The sequence below is a fragment of the Gastrolobium bilobum genome, unplaced genomic scaffold, assembly GCF_033153095.1.
Source record: "Gastrolobium bilobum isolate Gb01-03AN ecotype WA unplaced genomic scaffold, APGP_CSIRO_Gbil_v1 utg16799, whole genome shotgun sequence".
NCBI classification, from domain to species: Eukaryota; Viridiplantae; Streptophyta; class Magnoliopsida; order Fabales; family Fabaceae; genus Gastrolobium; species Gastrolobium bilobum.
In genome coordinates, this window is record NW_026895343.1 from 24,847 (window position 1) to 41,387 (window position 16,541).

At 33.9% G+C, this 16,541-nt stretch overlaps 1 protein-coding gene across 1 annotated transcript; it reads right to left on the minus strand.

The window, feature by feature from the left end:
* Positions 1 to 2,505: 2,505 nt before the first annotated feature.
* LOC133306411 (rhamnogalacturonan I rhamnosyltransferase 1-like) lies at positions 2,506 to 5,643 on the minus strand. Its single transcript, XM_061506729.1, has 8 exons — positions 5,046 to 5,643; positions 4,841 to 4,908; positions 4,649 to 4,737; positions 4,406 to 4,571; positions 3,948 to 4,237; positions 3,625 to 3,829; positions 3,373 to 3,530; positions 2,506 to 3,096 (listed from the first exon to the last, which is right to left on the minus strand). The coding sequence occupies exons 1-8, from the start codon at positions 5,383 to 5,385 to the stop codon at positions 2,847 to 2,849; spliced, it is 1,566 nt and encodes a 521-aa protein (XP_061362713.1). The 5' UTR covers positions 5,386 to 5,643; the 3' UTR covers positions 2,506 to 2,846.
* Between the last annotated feature and the right edge of the window lie 10,898 nt (positions 5,644 to 16,541).

Below are 16,541 nucleotides of genomic sequence, written 5' to 3' on the forward strand. Positions count from 1 at the left end.
TAGGATATTCCTTGATGTGGTGATCCACTAATAATACTACTACTGTAAAAGATGAAGCACACAATTGTGCGCTTTGGATGATGTTCGCACTTTGCACAATGAAAATGACTTCAATCAGAGTTCGATTTTTATGTTTTAAAGAATATGTGATGAAATAAAACAAATTGTAAAACAAGGTGCCTTTTAGTAATAACCTTTCCTCACAACGAATAATGGTTGCTATCCGGGCACTATTCTTCAAACGGCTAATTTTCTGTTGAGTCTTGCATATTAGTTTTGATTTATTTTTGCAAACAAGCTTTTCAGCTGATCACCATATTTAATTGAAGGAATATATTTTTCTTATGTTGCAGGAAAAAAATTACCTCATGTTATAGAAATAAAAGTATAAGTGAGATCCATAGATAAGAGGAGAGAGGAAAAAAAGTGGTGAAACCCAACCCTTTCTATGTGTATAGGAGAGTTGTTTATCTCATGTAAAATAAAATAAATAACGCTTAATTAAAAGCTTTTCTAAACATGTCCGGCTTTTCATTTCACCTTTTCGTTCTCTTTTGGAATTACCCCAAACTATATTTAGCTTTTCTCTTGTCTATTCTGAACGAAGACCGTAATTTCATCGCAGACATTATTTAGATGCTCGGTTGATTGCTATAATTTAACCACCGTAACGCAATATTTCCAATCTAAATTGAGGACATGTCTGTGTTTGATTGGTTTCAAGCCTGTAAATCCTTACTTTTTTTCCATGGACCACAGCACGTCAACGAATAAATCTAATGATAACCCTAATCCCGAGTCTATATTATTTTTATTATTTTTTTGGTAAACGAGTCTATATTATTTTTGTTCGTTCTTTAGTTGTCTAATTTCAGACAACAAATAGCAACAGAGTATAAGTAAATAATGCAATAAATTAAAGGAAAAAATTACTCGTGACGTAGGACAATAGTTTTTTATCCTATACATTCTTCAAAAATTATACTGTATTTTATTTTTTTATTTTTTTAAGTCATGGGTATGTATTTATGATAAGAGATAACTATTTTCTATAACATGAGAATAGTGAAGAAGCCCATAAATTAACGCTATCAAATATAAATCTACAAGATTTATGGGGTCCTCAGTGTGCCACCATTACGATCTTTGAAACTTACCAGAGGGCTACGTTTAATGGTTTGAATGAATGTTAGTTGATTACTAGAAATTTAGAGTAACAACTTTAAACTCCGTCACAGAATTACCACACCAAGGATCCTAATTAGGGTTCGCTTTTTCTGCGGTCTGCAGATAAATTATCTGCAATAAGTCCAATACGACATCGTTTACGAAAATCATGGTATTTTGTAATTTTAATTTATTTCAGGATTATAATAGTCTTTATATTTCTAATTTTTTAAGATTTCAATATCAAAACGACATCGTTTTAGAAATAAATGCAGATAACTTATCTGCATTAACTGCAGAAACTTTTTCCCCTTCTAATTATGTTTAGATCAATATACAAGATATTTCATCATGAAGCAACAATAATTGTATGAAACATGAGGATGCAGACTAAGCCAAAATAATACAAAGCCGTAGTCCCCGAATCTGACAAATTACAATACAACCGATACTTGACACCACTACGTCAAAAAAACAAAGGATATATTTCCTCCAACGATCACATAAATCATATCATTACTGATGATATAATGGAATAAGCCAAAAAAACCCAATGGACCACTTTTGACTGGCTTTGATTGGTTGTGTTTGTCATCTGTCTCACTCTGTAATAATAAAGACTCTCAACAAAGAAAGCCCACTCCAACTACAATTCGCCTACTTATAAGATAAGCACTCCAACCAATAAAACAGCTAAGTTCCATCCAAACCACAGGTTAGAAAGATAGTCACAAGGGGACCAGAGTTCCCCGTTCACACGTGTTTATTGGTTCAGATCTATTTGAGGGTTGATGGATAAGTTGGTATTATTTAGCAATTAAGAACCAATGTTTATAAAATCGAGATTTTAAATAAAATCGAAAAGGAACTAAAAAATCGTAAATCGTAAAATCGTATTGTAAAAAAATCGTAAAAAATTGTAAAAACGTAAAAGCGTTTGGAATATTGATAAAATCATTTTGATAAAAAAGAATCACAAAAGCGTAAAATCGTAGTGACAAATCGAGATTTTAACAACTATATTAAGAACAACCGAAAAATGGCATTCACAGTGAAGTGAAAATGTAAATATAAATTAGAGAAAATACAAAAAAGTCATGCAACCTACCAATTCCTGAATAATGACCAAAAGAAAAGAAATAAGGAGGCAATAATCTACACGAACAAACAAATTTTATAGTGAGGGTAATCCATAAAATCACAAATGATCGTGATGGATAAAAAAAGCGTGCTGAAGGAGAAATTTTTTTTTATGTTATATATACTCAGAAGAGAAGTAAAAAATAAAAAATAAAAAATGAGAGGTACCAAGTGAAAAAGCTTCCACGAGCTGCAGTTCCAGAAATCCAAATTTGTATATGAATCCCTCCGTGTACAATGCAGATTGATCTGCTCTCACCCTGTAATGGCAGGGTAGCTTCTATACATGAAAGTGATGGATTATTTGCATATTCTATATATAAAGTATTCCCCGGTTAATTTGCTTGACCTTCTTGAGCTTTCATGAAAAGTGTATCCCCCCTACCCCTTCTTCTAACAGGCACTATGACTGCCTCTTTGATACAAAAAGCTGTCATCTTTGCTATAACTGCGTAGAGACCTATCTTAGTATTCGTGGAAGAAAATCAAGTGCACCAGGAGAGGGCACAGGTAACTTCCATTATTTCCAAACACATCACTCACGTTGCACTACTCAACAGATCATCTAACGGTTGTAAACACTCCTCTGGATTGGCAAAGAAATAATCCTCTTCTTTGGGCCTGTCAGGGATTACCAATCTTTTAGTTGCACCACCCATCCGATCAGCATGAGCTTCCTTCACAGCTAAAGAGAATTCATCCCAGTTCAATACTCCATTATTGTATTGATCTATCAAATCAACTAGGAGCTTTCTGTTCAATAAAATCGTCTTCTTGAACCCAAGATATCTGTATAAGCATTGGAGGATACAAGTTATCTCACATGGCACTGAAGTGCTCACAATTCATAACAATAAGGCGGAAAAGTATTCGGAGAAAAATAGAACTGTGCTTGAGACTTTTAAACTATGTCAGAAACTGCCACTTTCAAGTGGACAAAAAATATTCTCCCACAGAATTATAATAAAATAAGTTTACTACTGCCATTGGAAGAAAAAAAAATTAAAATTTGAAAAATTAGTTTATCGGGTAGACAAATAACATTTCTTATTAGTCAAACTTTACCTGCGATGGCCCTCAACTACTTTGGCCATATTTCCATCATATGTAGGAACAAAGATATCACTCTCTAATGAGACAAGATAATCAAGTGCCGCCATCTGAGAGGAATGATTTTGGAAGAACTGAAGGTCAGATGGTTCCAACAGTGTTTCCTTTCTGACCTGTTTCAAAAAATCAAAATGACAAACAATAAGAGGAAATTAAACAGAAACAAGCATCACAACTAACAGGTTTCCTAAGCCAGAAGTTAGTTACCAATTTTGGATAGTTCTTTGCAAGACTTGCCATTCTCCTTTCCCCACCATATATTTCCCCAGCTGCAATGTAGATTTGAATGTTTTGATCAATGTCAAGAGCCCTAAGTGTGAGGGCAGTCTCCTCAGGTGTTAAAGGGCACAAACCATCTTTTCTTTTCAAATCAGAATTTATCATTTTCTCTTTCCACCAAGGATAAGCATATCTGCCAAGGGACAGGAAAGTGAAATTTGAGAAAGATTCATGTGCAATCTCCTTTCAACCTCCGCCATGATTGAAAATTTTGAAAATTACAGAAAAGCTGAACTAAGCAAACTACTCACCTCATCCTTGTCAATTCTTCCACCTCATCACTGCTGCAACCTTGAGTACAACCAGAAAATGCCAACATGTCCATCTCATACCTAAGATGAAGCACCAGAAATGGGCCATTTTGCCTCAGCAGCTTGATCACCTTTCTGCCTAATTCCTCAATCTGAGAAGTAAATCTAAGAGCACTAAAATTGACTCGGCAACGCAGCTTCTGAATCTCTAAAGGTTGGCCATTATTGGCTAGCCGAGCATCTGTTCGATTTAAATGGACAACTTTGTACTTTTGTATCAAAGGTAGAATCTGAAAGAATAATGATACCATTTTCATTTTAATTAGTAAACCACAAAACAAACTGGAAACAATAAAATCAAGAGACATGGTATCAAAGTTAACATCACAACACTAATCTAAGGGTTGAACATATTTAAACTCTTTAACTCATTGGCCCAAGGATTATAAAAAAAATACCTGGTTCTTATAGTAAGATATGTCAGACCAACTAATCGGCGGCATGCTGTAAAGTAACCCATTTTCCACTTTCAGCTTAAGTCTAGGAGGCAACTCCTTCAATATCCGCACCTCATCTCTCAAGGATGTAATAAAATGATCCACATCAAATATATCTTGGAACTCACTGAAATAAAAGCAATAAACAGTCATTGAGAAGAGATCCCTAGTTCAAGAAAACCTCCCCAACCTAACAAAACTCACCTGGGGTCAGCCCAAAAGGACGCTTTATCCAGTTCGGGGACTATAAGCGTGACATTTAAATATCTTGCAATGGCCACCATGTCACATATCTGTACAAATTACATCATAGAATCAGTAAATCAAACTGAAACACTAAATCACAGCTCAGTTGAACAAAGGAAAACGCAAATGCATGTGCAAACCACCACTCACCGCTGCCCTCATTTGGTTCAGTCCTCCATTGCACGACACCATCAGGTAACCGTTGTTTTTATAAACCCCTGGCAAAAACCAAACTACAGGTCAATTCAATTAATGATGTATAAAGCTAACCAAACAAAACCAATTCTTTTGGAAAACACACAAAACAAGCAACAAACAGAGTGTAATCCAAATGAAAATGAGTAAAGTAACTGACTCTTGGGTGGTAGAACTCTTGGGTGCGCAGAAGAAGGAAATTCAATGAGAGCGGATTCATGGGTAAAACAAGAAGGCCAGCCTTTCAAAACTCTAGGCCCCCACATATCACCGAACGCAGTTAACTGAACGATGCACGTCCACAGTAACACCGATGTGGTCGCACGTATCATCCATAGCTTCATTTTCGATGACCTCGACGACGCCGTTGCCGCAACCACTGAATTCCTTAGCTTCTCAACCTTATTATTACTCTCTCCCTTCAAACCCATCATCATCATCAACCCTTCCCAAACCAACTTCTCTCTCTTCCTCTCTCCCCCTAACAACGCCTCCTTCATACCATCCACTCTTCGATCAATGCAATGCACTCAATACAAAACCAAACCCTAAAATGTTTATTCAAAATCGAATAGTAATAGTAATAATAATAATGATGACAAAACGAATACACTTCAATTTCGGCTTCCTCGATTCCGAACCCCCAAGATCCAAATAAACTGGTACCAGATTCAAACCTTAAACGAACCGAAAATTTCGAGTTCGAGGAGCAATGCCAGAACCTTAAATTCTCAGCCACATTACCGTCCCGCACTACACAGGAACGTCTCAAATTGCGTCAATCCAAATCGGAACCGAAACGATAAGATCTTAGAATTTGGAAAGAACCGCACGCGCCTGAAATTCGCGGGGGTACGAATTGAAACGGTGCCGATGAAAGAAGGAAATGATGGGGGAGTGACGGGATCGCCGGCGATTGATCTGAAATAATCGCCGGAGCCGGCGAGTGACGGAGAGCGAGTACACAATTAATATAGGGGCCGAGAGAGAGAGAGTAAAACGCGTAGCAAAAGAGAGAGAGAGAGAGAAAAACAGAAACAAAGAACGCATTCACGGTTGTTGACACATGCGCTCCCGGCTCGGCTCGCACGGAAAAAACCGCATAGGAAAGAGAAAGAGCACGAGCCGTACACTGCTGGTCATAATCACACACACCCTACTTAAGCAAAGGATTAAAACAAACTTCATATTTAAATCACTTGTCATATCTATTTATTATTAGGATTTTGTGTGTGTGATTTTAAATGACATAATTTATATCATTTTAGGAGAGAGATAGATACAGAAAAATGAAAATCATGGGAGAGAGAAAGTGAGTGATTTTTTTTAATTTAAAATTTAAATTTTCTGTGTCTGTATTTCTCTTTAAATGACATAACTTTCTGTCATTTAAAATGACAAACACTTTTTCCTTATTATTATGCAACAAATAATATTTTAAAACTAGTATAATAATAATAATATTTTAAAACAAAAAAATTACTTTAAAAAAATTGAGAAAATATTTATCTTTTTAAATAACACAATTTTATTTTGTTAAATTTTGTTCGGATGGATTTTTTTATCTTCTTTCTCTTTTGAAATATTCTTTCTTTATCTGTTTTCCTGATTTTGTGGAAGAGAGAATATAAAAAATATGTGTTAAAATATGATTATTTCATTTAAAATGATATAAAATTATATCATTGAAAAAGAGAAATATTTTTTCCAAAAATATATCTTCCATCTTTGTAATTATTTTCTATTTTTTAAGGAAGAGTTTTTGTTCACAAATAAAAAGATAAAATATTTATCATTATAAAGAATATATTTTATTTTGATGCATATCCAGTAATTTTTTATATTCTCTTTCCATCGCCACAAATTAGAAAGAGAGAAAAGGTAAGAGTATGATGAGCATATAATAGATAAAAAAATTACTTAAATACAGTAATTTCATTTAAAATAATATAAATTTATATCTTTTAAAATGATAAATATTTTTCTCACTATATCCTTTACATGTCATTTTGAAATTTGTAAAAAGAATAAATGGTGTTTTGAAAATTTTATTTCTTTCTTATAAAATAAATGTATCAAAACATTGTTACTATTTTTAAAATTTCCTAAACAATACTGAAATCTCAAAATATCATAAACTTAAAATCATAGCACATAAATTTTTTTTTGATAGCCTCATAGGACATAATTTTACTGCAGAGTAATATTATAATTTTTAAATTAATATGGATTCCTAAAATGGAATAGAGTTTGTTGATGTGCTAGATGAAACCAGGCAATAAATGTTGAGCCAGAAAAGTGGACCCCTCTCCTACGTGTGCTCCATCAAGATTGATCAGTTTGGATACGTGGCGACCCTTAATTGTGGGCTTTGCAAAAGTTCAACGAAGCGTTAGGTGATTTTCATTCAGAAACTGTTTTAACATCGTCTCGCCCGCGCCGACATTATATCGCGAGACTCGTAACATAAGGAAATAAATCTTCGATTGATAAATTAGATACATGATTCAACGATACCATTTCCCAATCATATGCAATGCATTCTTCTTCTTGTTTTGAGCGATGGGCTTCTTTTACTAAATTTTTATTGGTGAATTGGGGAAGGAAGAACGAATGGGTTAGATTCCGTTTCTCTTCTGATGTAACATACAAAAGAAATAAATGACCTACCATTTACTTGTCCTTAATTTGTTACCTTTACTCCAATTTTCAATTTAATGATGTCAACTGCATTTTGATAACTCGGTACGGCTTTAAAGAACAATTTCTTTATTAAATATGACTATTTAATAATTCTATTTAATTCGGAGTTATCACGTATTATCATTGCTAAATTTATCTATCTATTAATTATGGTAGGCCCGTTTAGACATTAAGAACATTAATTACGGCATATTAATAATTTTTTGTCTTTAACTAAACTATTATTATATTATTGACTTATTGTTGTGATACTTAAGTTTTTAAACTCTAATGATTAGTATATATAAATATTTTAAGAGTCTAATTTTCTTCTAGTCAGTAGTCTTCATTTGAGAGTTTGTACGATCGACAAATTATTTCTGGAGATTAATTCAATTTCTGTTCTTCTTCTTTCTAATTTTAAATTATGTTTATCTTAGCCATGCTAGGCTAAGCACCCTTTGATCAACTTAAGGATAATGGATTCCATGGATTAGTCTTGAGGATCTGCGTTTTTCTTTAAATCAGATTCGTTTCTCTTCCAAACTCAGATTGATATCATACGATTGTGGATATTCAATCTGAGATTCACGATTGCGATTATGGAAAGAGATTAATCATCAGATTTGAGGATTAGGTTGATTAACCCTATGACCTTAAGTCAAACGGGCTAATACTCTGTGACTGTATGAGTAGAAACACCGTATTTGATCAAACGCTAAGTGATCGCTTAGAGAGGGTTCTTAATTGAAAACAAGGATTCTGATTCAATTGAGATCAATCACGATTATGATATCTTTTTATCCGAGGAAAGACGTCCCAAGAATTCTAACCTTATGTTGGTTATTTAAATTACAAATTTCAATTTCAATTTTTACGTTCTGTTTTAATTCTTATTCAAAATGAACAAAATACCCCTTTTTATTTTCTATTTTAATCTGCGATTTTAATCATTATGATTTCCTTGAGAGACGACTCAAGTTGACGCTCTACTACAAATTTCAAGAAACATGATTTTATTAATTTGCGCGATTTCGACAGCTCATGTCAACTACTGATGCATAGTTTTCACCTTATGTTGGTGGGATGCCTTTTTCTCCTACTTTATCTCTTGCATATAGTCCTCCCCTACTTATAGACACTTCTTCCCAAATATCTTGGTCTATCCCAAAGATTTATATTATTACCGGTCTTAGAAGCGTGATTCAAGGTGCAGAAGACCCAATGAGTACAATAAATGATGAAGATGTTGATTTTCGTGAAGTCATATTATTATGAAATGCCTGATGCATAAGTTACTCTTGAACCTTCCCCATATATATTGCAACGGATATAAACACACCGTCATCGCAAGCTCTACTCCCTAGTCTTGCCACCGATTCTCGTCATAAAAAACTTCGTCATAATATCTGTCACAAATATTCCATTATTGTGATGGAAGTGTTTTCCATCACAATTAATGACGAAAATGCGACAAAATTTGTGTTCGACATTTAGCGATGGAAATTTGGACATATTTTTGTTGCAATTTCAACATTTTATAGTAGTGTAAGTATGCTCTTAATGTGTTTTTGGTTTTGGACTCATATTAGAGTAAAAGTCCAAATTGGGCCTAACTAATATGAGAATAGTAGGGATGAGCATGGGTCGACCCGAACCGGTTTTTTTGAAGAACCGAACCGAACTGGTTTTTTATAAAAAATGAAACCGGTTCGGAAGTGGTTTCAAACCGGTTCGATCCGAACCGTTTATGAACTGGTTTCAAACCGGTTTCGAACTAGAACCACTTCCGAACCGTTTATGAACTGGTTTCAAACCGGTTTCGAACTAGAACCACTTCCGAACCAGTTCCGAACCACTTCTGAACCGGTTCCGAACCATTTCCGAACTATTTCCGAACCGGTTTTAAAGAAGAATTTTTTTCTTTTTTCCAACTTTTTGCACTGTGCCAAAAACCATGTTATAGTTATGAAATTTTGCTATACTTATGAGCTTTACATCCTACAATAGCTACTCGATCATAATCAAATTTGATCTTTATTAACCCCCTGCTATTACAAAATCAAGTCACCGTCGCATGTCAAACACATGAAAACAATGAGCCAATTATATCATCCATTACATGTTTTACAACATAAATTGCATTCTGTACTAAAAACAGAAGACAAATGGAACAAAAGCATTTACTTTCAAAGATACACTTCATTTCACCACCAAATATATTACAGTACGAAATATTCTACAGCTGAGCACATTCTCTCCATTATCCAAGCAACAGTCACGCATAGAGGAACCTATATTGTAATTGCATAAGCTTTCATTACTCCAAAAAGCAATTAATATCTAAATGAAAGTATCCATTTACATATTAAAATTGAGAGTGTCTTACCACAAACATGCTAATTTGAGTTGCAGAACCCAATGCAACACCCAATGAAATGTCCTGCAATCATAGCATGACTTTAGATTCAGTGAACTAATGTTATTGCTTGGACAATATGAAACACATATTAAAACATATTTTGCTTTTGTCGTTTATCCTTCTTCCCCTTATTTTAGTTTTATGAAAATCAATCTCTACTGTATCTGAATGTGATAAAGGGTGTTACACAAACTCAAAGCAACATATCAGTTTTTTATTTCAGTTTATAAAATGTGTTCACTTATCAACAGAAAATATCAGTATCTACAAGTACAAGAACTATTTTTCATTAACTATCACCCATATCCTCACTTTAAAATATCAAACCAATGGTGCAAATGAGAGTTTGAGAAAAAGCGCATGTAAGTAATGTCTTTCTTACATAAAGTGCATGCAAGAAAAATTGTGATTACCAAGCTGCAGGAACTTGTATCAGATTATAGAGCTTGAGTTGTAGGTTTTTGTTTTATTATTTACAGAAAAAAAAGTAAAAATGAAGCACAAAAATCAGGAATTACAAAGAAAATTTCAAGATGAAGTACTCAAACATGCTAAACCCCAGAATAGAAGTTACAGCTGCAGCCCGTGGGTCAGCTAATTTCCAAGAAACTCTAACAGCAAAGTTCACAATATACAAACTATCATTTGGAAAATTGATTCAGTACCTTAACACTTATTAATTACATTTTTTCTCACAATAACAGCATATTCAATACCTTAACACAAATACCGCATCCAATGCACAATTCCTCAGATATAAAAGCAATCTTCGATGCAGAAGTAACTTCAATACACAATCTACTTGCAATCAAACCCATAACTAGTCAATCACGATAAACCCCAGCATAATTAAGACACATAAATTACATTAACATAAATTCTTAACTGTTATAAAATGTTATTCAAGTGTTCAATACCATTTGCAACTGAACTCATACCTTGATAAAATTGAGTGATAATACTTAGATAAACAAAAACTGAAGACAGAGTACATATATAAACAAAGCTAAACACACGAAATTGAACACCCAGTTCCACAAAATTTGAACAGCTCGATGAGGTGTGAACCCTGAATGCAATACCATAAACAAAAAGAGAAATAGAATTCGTAACCGAACAACGGGTTAATTCGTAACCGAACAAAAAGGGAAATAGGATGCAATACCACAAAATAGAATTCGTATCTAAAAAGATTAAAAGGAACACCGAATAAATAAAAATATCGTACCCTGTTGCACGTGTACGATTTCGCCAGTTACCCAAATAAAACTAGAAAGGGACTGTGGAGATCTGTTGAATGGTCGAATGTATTAGAAAATGTGGAAAAAATGCATAATTTCGAGATTGGCTTCGTAAGCGAAAAGATTAGGGTTCTACTTTCATGATTTGGGAATTTCACCGAGATTCAGAGACGTAAAAGTTTGGTTCGGTTCAAACCGGTTACAAATAAATTTATAATCGGTTTATAAGTAATTTATTTTAAAATATTAAAAATGGTTCAGGTTTAGTGATTTGGTTTGAAAAACCGGTTTTTATGGTTCAATATGGATCGGTTCTAAAATTGGATCAGGTGCACCGGTTATTATGCCCATCCCTAGAGAATAGCTCAAAGGAGAACTAGGATTCTCTTGTGTTAAGAGGTTGTTGATGGTCATCAAGAGATCCAAGAGAAAAATACAAGTACCCACATGCTAGTTCCATTACCTTGAGAATAGCTTGGAAGGTTCATACATCCAAGATGAGCTCTCTATAAAGGAGGACAAAAATTAAAGGAGAAGCCTCTTGCACACCTATAGATCATCAAGAGGTATTCTTTTTTGTTAAGGAGCTATGATGATTCATTAGCATCCCAAACCGTAATAATCTTACACACTTCTGTTGATCTAATTATTTCTCCTATAATTGGTATTAGAGTCAGACTGTGTGTTGGATGTGAATCTAGTTCTTTTTGTTATTTTATTTGCTTTATGATATATGACATCTAAGATTCTATATTTGTTTGATTACATGGGTTATATGTTTTTATATATAATTCTTTTCATAAAATTGATGCTTTAATTGGGTTTTTCGATTAAATTCATCGTAGAGCTTTGTGTGTATTTTTATTTTTTTGGGTTATAACAAGGGTCTAATCGTTTATTATTGGGTTACCTTCTTGATTTTATTTTAGTTTTCATAATTTTTAAGTTGTATTTTATAATTGTACCAAAAAAAGACTGAAAAGCTCTATAAAGAATGATACAAGCACATGTTTGGTTCTAGTCGTGACAAATTGAATCTTGTATGGAAAATTTGAGGCCATATTGTAATAGAGGACAAAAAGACAATGAAAATGAGAAACAAATCAACCATAAAAATCATCGCATATCACCACACATTGTTAGAAGTGGTTGCATTGGGCTTCACACATAAGCATAAATTTGGCACGTTTTGTTACTTTTTGGGTTGGCTTTGGTGGCGACGAGATCCCCTGTCCATGACAATTTAGACAATGTTCTTGGTGTGTTGATAAGAGGTATTAGGACCACACAACACACACGATGACTTGGATTACGAAGAAGGTGTTAGGGTTTCTTGCTAGGTTTATGGTATTTTTGGACTTTAAGCCCATGGTTATAAAAAAAAGCTTGAACCGAAATCCTTTGGGCCCAAAAAAGAATGATGTAAATAGATGGACAACCTAAGAAGTATTTTACCCATAAAATATTGGCCTGTAATTTTTCTTTCTTGGAAGTCATGGATTAAAGTTTATTGTTATTTCTTTATTTTATGAATGGACGCATTATATGGTTTGGTAACATGTTTTATGTGACATCATGTCGTATAGAATAAGTGGTGTAATATTGATGCATAACATGATGATTACATGTGCATAATAACTATTATATTTTTACCGACTAGTATGGTTGTTATTATGATGATTATTTCAATTTTTGAATTATTCAGGAAAATAATTAATTATTATTATTATTATTTTCAAAGTCTAGATTAATAATTGACTTAATTGTTTTTTATAATTAAAATCTAGAAACATAATCAAGGAAATTTTCTAAGAGAACTATTTAAAAACTTTGAGAGTAAATTATGGGTCCATTATAATAATCATGTGAAAACACACACTGCCTATCACGATCATGTGTCATACAAGTTACTTATCATGATATATCGCACACGTTGTGATTTTATATTAGATCTTAGTGATTTTAAATTTTGATAAGTTTAACACTTCACATTCATTGGCTACTGTTTACTTAGATAACTTTAAAATTAAACAAAGATCAATCACAATCGACAATTCTAGGAAATTGAAAAATTCCTTATTAAAAGTGTTGAATGGGAGGAGTCTTAAATTAAGAAATTAACTTTAACCACCAAACTTCTTACGAGTCCATGAATAAAATTATCATGTGAGGTTATACCTGATAAGCATGATTTTATTAGATTGGACCGGGATATTTTTAAAGTTTTAATAAAATATTATATTGCCCATCATTTGATAATATTAAGTTATTAAAGATGATTTTAAAATTAAACAATTGATATTTACATTCGACAAGTTTAATAAAATTCCCATAACAAATATTGAATGCGTGAAGGTTTTAAATTAAGTAATTAATTTTAAACAAGTGTCTCCATTTGTGGGTTTATTAAGAAATGGTTATGGGTGAAGCCCCAATGGGTTAGCATAATCGAATTTTATTGAGAAGGTGAAATCTTGCAACAATATCATGCTTTGGTGGACAAATAACATTCCTAATTTTGTGGTCAAAATTACTAAAAAGTGGGGAGAATATAATAACCCAAACTAGTAGAATGAGTAATTGGAAATTTCCATGATTAAGAAAGATAAATTAGATTAGAAATCTAATTTTTACATTTTAAGTCACTTTTTAGGGAAAAAAGTGCAACTGCAAAAAGTTTTTGGGTAAAAGTGAAAATAGGCAAAAGTCAACTGGAACTAAGAAATAATGTATAGAAAAAGTATTTCTAGAAGGTATTTGAGTTAATCACATGATTCATACAACACCTCATAGATTTCAAACACATAATTATACTTAAAATGAGGATTAAAGGATAAAATTACTGAAAATCCTGAGTTCTGGGTCAAAATAGGTAAAAAGGATAAAATGATAATTTGACAAATATGTAACCCTAAACAGTAAAATGATAGTAGAAGGTCTTAAATGGGAAAAATAACCCTGGAAATGGATTCTAAACGTAAAATTGAGTGGTTAGGCAAGTTTCTAGAAATTTGATGAATAGTATTTTTATCGGATGAAAATACAGCGTTGCACCGAAAACGTGCCAAGTGAAAATCGTGCTCTAGGTTTGAAAATATGTTGGAAAAGGTACTTAGGACTAGGAAATATGATTATCGATAAAATTTGATGGATTTTAGGGTTTTTGAGAAAACGTGCCAATGGTGCACATATTAGGCTAAAACAGTAATTTCACCGAATTACCAGAAAACTCCGGATTCATCTGTTCAAGGCTAATTAAAAGACTTTGGTGAATGTTAAAATTTTGATTATATGGATGATTCATGGATTAAGTGGAGATTAGTGCGTTGAATGACTAGTTTAAGTAAGGGTAAATTGATAAATCCACATATGGGACCCACCTCTACTTAAGTGACTAATTAAGCACATGTCAAAACACATTTGAAGCATCATCTTCAGCCCCTCTCCTTGCCAAAACCAAGCTCCTTTCATGGATGGGGAAAAAGAAAGCTTGAAAACTTCAAACCAACATAACTTGAGTTCTAGGGCATGAATTTGAGTCATTCCAAAACCAAACTTGTGTAAAATCTTGAGAGGAACACATTGCTACCCTTATTTCGAGTGAGGATCATTGTGGAGAGAGATCATTGGCAAAAAAGGTGATAGTTTTGAATATTTTTGGGGTCATTGTTGGTAGTTTGAGTTGAATTGGTGCTTGAATATCACTTATGGGAGGCTTGTGAGTCCATTTGTGGTAAATATTCTCAATCCCATTGAGTTTTGTTGATGATTTGAAAATGGGTATGAAATTTGAATATGTGTTGGTGAGTTTGGGTAGTTGGAGACCTTAAAATGACTTTGTGTATTAGATAAATGTTGCTTAGAATGATGAATTACAGCGATTGAACTCATAAAAATTATTGTGAAAAAGTTTAGTAATTTGGTGAATTTTTGGATGGAAGAATATGATTTTGAGGAATTGGATTGTTGGATGATTGTGAAATTAAGTTGTGGATTAGTTAGAGTAGTTAATTACATGATGCGTGGTGCATTGGATGTGTGAAAATCAATTGAAAATCATTTGGTATCCCTTGAGTACATATTCAGCCACTTAGGGAAAATTAAGCAAAGTTGTCCAAAATTGCGTAATTGGACTTAGTGATGATTTGAATCAATTATAAATGGATTGTATGAGTGTATGATGCTTGTTGTTTGAGAGAAAAATCTCTTGGCTTGGGTGGAGCATGTATTCGGCCATATAGGGTGTTTAGTGTGAAAATGTGCAATTAAATGTTTGGATTGGGGAATTGAGTTAGTAGATATTTGAATGAACTAGTCTAGGCCTAAATGAGTGCCTTAAACCTTAAGAATGCAAGAAAAATCCCTAGCCACTTAGGTGATAACCATTCAGCCATATTGGAAATTCTTGGAGAAAATTATGCTAAGTGTGAATTGATACAATTGTGGGATTGTTATGGTAATGTGATTGGATAAGGAAACCATTGGGATGGTTGTATAAAATTAACAACGTGATTAAGGTATTTTGGCCACAATGGCCGAAGCATAAACATTGGTGGGGAGTAATGCATTGTTTTGGATTATACTAGTGTAACAAGTGGATTGATGATCATGTGTTGTGATCATTGTATGTTGCCTCCCACGGACAAAATCCTAGAAGATTGAAGCTTGGAGCTTGTGGGTTGCCTTTGGTCCTTAACCAAAAGGATTTTGGTAAGTGATTGGATCAATTGTATGCATGATTGATTGGATGACCAATTGGGTTGTCAATGTGGCACTAATTGATGTGGGAATGACCTTTGGTGTAGGCATTTCTTTGTTGAAGAAAGTTACGAGGTAACTTATAATTGAAGCAATCTAGCTCGGGAGCTTCATAGAGGTAATCCCTTGGTACTGGGGTTAATCCCCATGTGTGGTCCACTATGCCCATTGGGGTAGTGGTTGGTGTAACATCCCCAGCGCTGACGAGGGCGGGGAGTGATCGCCGGTGCGCAAGGGCACGGACAAGGAGCGGCTCCTGGCAGGCTTCTAGGGACGAGGGTACATGAATGAATCGAATCAACACCCGAAGGAGAGGGATTCCAGAGACTGTGCTGGTATGGGACGGTACAGTTGGGAATGACTTATAAGAATTAATTGGTACTACCTATACTAATAAGATGCATCTACTTTTCGGTAGCCCGGCTCGGAAGAACTCCACAGTTAAGCGTGCTTGACTTGGAGCAATTCAGGGATGGGTGACCTCCTGGGAAGTTTTCCCGGGAAGTGTGCGAGTGAGGACAAAGCACGCTGAAAAGTCTCGTGTTAGTGTGTG